Below are 2768 nucleotides of genomic sequence, written 5' to 3'. Positions count from 1 at the left end.
CTACTCTCTCTCTCTCTCTCTCTCTCTCTCTCTCTCTCTCTCTTTCTTCACCTTCCAAAGACTTCGACTGAAACTTGATCTTTCGCTTCTTCATTCCTCATCTCAAACTATCATATGCCATCTAGGATCGATCATTTTTTGTAAGTTCTTAATCTATAGAGAAATTCTGAAATTAGACAAAGTTTTTTTTTTGGGGTCAGTTGGGGCTGGGGATTTGCTAGAGTCGGAGAGATAGAGTTTTGGCGAATGAAGTTGATCGGAGTGAGAGAGATCGAATGATTTTACTGCTAGAACCAACTAAATCTGGAAGTTTCTGTGAGATTTTGATCATCTTCAATCTTTGATAATAAGAAACCAAAATTGTGATTAGTTTTTTTTTTTTTTTTTTTTTTTTTGTAAAGTGAAAATTGATGATGGTTTGATACAAAGGTTTTGATGAGTGGTGTTCTTGATTCATAATTAAAGAATCAAAGACGTAGCCATGAATCCGGTGGGTGTATTGGTATTGAGGATGAGGATGAGGATGAGGATGAATTGAAAGAGTTTCAGTCGGAGTCTGAAGCCTCTTTGCAGCGTCAGAGAGAGAGAGAGAGAGAGAGAGGGTTTTGTAAGTTGTGCTTTTGTATCCATTAGATCATCTCATTTGCAATCGGACGGCTGTCATGATTTCGTCCCTTTTTGTCCCTCAAATATTGTCCCGCAGGTGAGCAGCCATGCTGAAATGGATGGGGTTTTCTGTAGCTGCGCAAAGAGTTGCGTGGTAAATGGTAATCCTAATCCATAACGTTTGTTCTGTAGTTCTATATATATATATATATATATATATATATATATTGCCCTTTCATTGAGGAATCCCTATTTTTGGCCACTTTTAAGGATAGGCTCACATCATTGGATCTGTCATTTTATGAGGTTGGATGACTAAGATTAAATAAAAAGTTACACATTTTATATCAAACTTGGAACGTTTAAGATCATTAAAAATAAATCGAATTTTTGAATGGGTTAACGATCACTAAGTTCTCTGAAAATTTGTAGAAATGATCTACTCATATAACCTAATGAATTGAACGGTGTAGATGCAAAAATTTAATTGGGAAGTTTGTGTAATGTTGTATCCCTATAAATAGTCAAAAATAGGGATCCTGTTATATATATATTAAGAAAACGAAAAAAAGCCCCCAAAAATATAAATATATATAGAAATTCCTCGTTCTTGTACGTTAGCGTTGGCAATCGCGGGGCCACAAGCAGTCCTTGTGGTTGTCGTCCTCTTCTTTCTCCCTTCAAATTTTTTGGGCTTCACTTTCTTCCATGGAAACCATTCAGTCTTATCATCATCTCACACAGGTTAGTAGCATTTCCTGCTTTCTTCTTCGGTCAGCTTCTTTCATACCCTTTTGATTCTAAGCTTGGTTATGCATACATACATGTCCAAGAATCTCTCGCTGGACCCATTTTTTAGATTCCGTACTTTTATAGAATCTTAACTGTAATCTTGAGCTGATTTATGATAGATTTTGCTTATAGCGATTTTGCTGATCATCTGATGATATCCCCCACATGCCACATTCTTCCATTTCCCCAAACTCAACTCATATATTATTGCACACACAGCTCATTCAAAACTATGAAATATTGGAAAATGATAACAGCAGAGAAATTCAAAGGATCTAAATGTACCAGTTGCAAAAGGCCCAAGTTTATAGGTGTCTAAATTCAGTCATTCCAGAACCCAAAAGAAAGATTCCGCATGACTTTGTACTAGAGATTGATTCTGAGGCTGATAAGTTTGGGATATCTTCTGGTTGTGAAAAAAGATGTTCCTATCAATCAGAAATGTGTGCAGATGCATGCTATTTACAATATAGGGTTCTTTGTGGTTTTATTTATGCCCACGGTACATAACTCTTGCTTGTTTCCTCTGTCCATGGCCACTGAAGTTGGAGATTTTTTGAGGGAACTACTTGCTTCATTCTTGTAGTGATCGGAACATGGCACTTTCTGCAAGCAAGGTCTCGAGCTGTCCTGGGATGACTATTTCTACTACTCTTCATAAATCTTATGGAATTTCAAATAACTTTGCCAAGTCAGTGCAACGGAGTAATTTTCACTGTCCAAGTCTAGGAGTGGAACTGAGGCAGCTAAATTATGGATGTCTAGTGACAGAAAAAAAGAACTATTCTAATGATGGGTTGTGGTGTATGTTTGGTAAACCAGTTAGTTTCACTGTCTCTCAGAGATCGATTGTCGCACACCTTTCAAGACGAACTCATAATACCAAAGAAAAAGAGGGCATTATGACTTATGGTGATTGTACAGAGGAGACTAGGTAAGAATCAATTAGAATTCATACAAAATAGTTATTTGATGTTTACGTAATTGTAAATGTTTTGACTCTCTGTTTCTCTCTCCCTCCCCTCTCATTTCGTACCATCATGCTCTCAATTGCTTTAGGAAATCCTTCATTTCTGTATTTCTGCTTTCCTTGTTGCAAGACCTTGAGTTCAACTATGGCTTACTTCCAGACCAGCTCATGTGTTTGAGACTATGTAAATTCACTTTGTTGATGATGCAGTTTTCTTTTACCTTAAACAAGAGACATATGATTCCGTATGCAAATATTTCATGATGTGTAGTGCTATTATGATGTCGAGCCCGTTAACGAACTTAAGATTTATAATTTTGATCTGTATCTATAATTTGAAACTTGTGAGTACATAATGTAGATGTGCGATGGATGTCTGTGATGCTTTGGGTTAATTTTT

At 36.5% G+C, this 2768-nt stretch overlaps 1 protein-coding gene across 1 annotated transcript in view; it reads left to right on the top strand.

Moving 5' to 3' along the window:
• The first annotated feature begins 1316 nt into the window (after positions 1-1316).
• LOC101303452 overlaps positions 1317-2768 on the top strand; it is a 6490-nt gene continuing 5038 nt past the window's right edge. Inside the window, exons 1-2 of the mRNA XM_004288333.1 lie at positions 1317-1350; positions 1950-2332. Of these exons, the coding sequence (XP_004288381.1) occupies positions 1995-2332 (338 nt within the window). The 5' untranslated portion in view covers positions 1317-1350; positions 1950-1994. The remainder of the gene's footprint in view (positions 1351-1949; positions 2333-2768) is intronic.

Source organism: Fragaria vesca, linkage group LG1 (assembly GCF_000184155.1).
Source record: "Fragaria vesca subsp. vesca linkage group LG1, FraVesHawaii_1.0, whole genome shotgun sequence".
Lineage (NCBI taxonomy): Eukaryota > Viridiplantae > Streptophyta > Magnoliopsida > Rosales > Rosaceae > Fragaria > Fragaria vesca.
The sequence above is the reverse complement of the archived record's forward strand: the minus strand, read 5'-3'. Positions and strand labels throughout refer to the sequence as shown.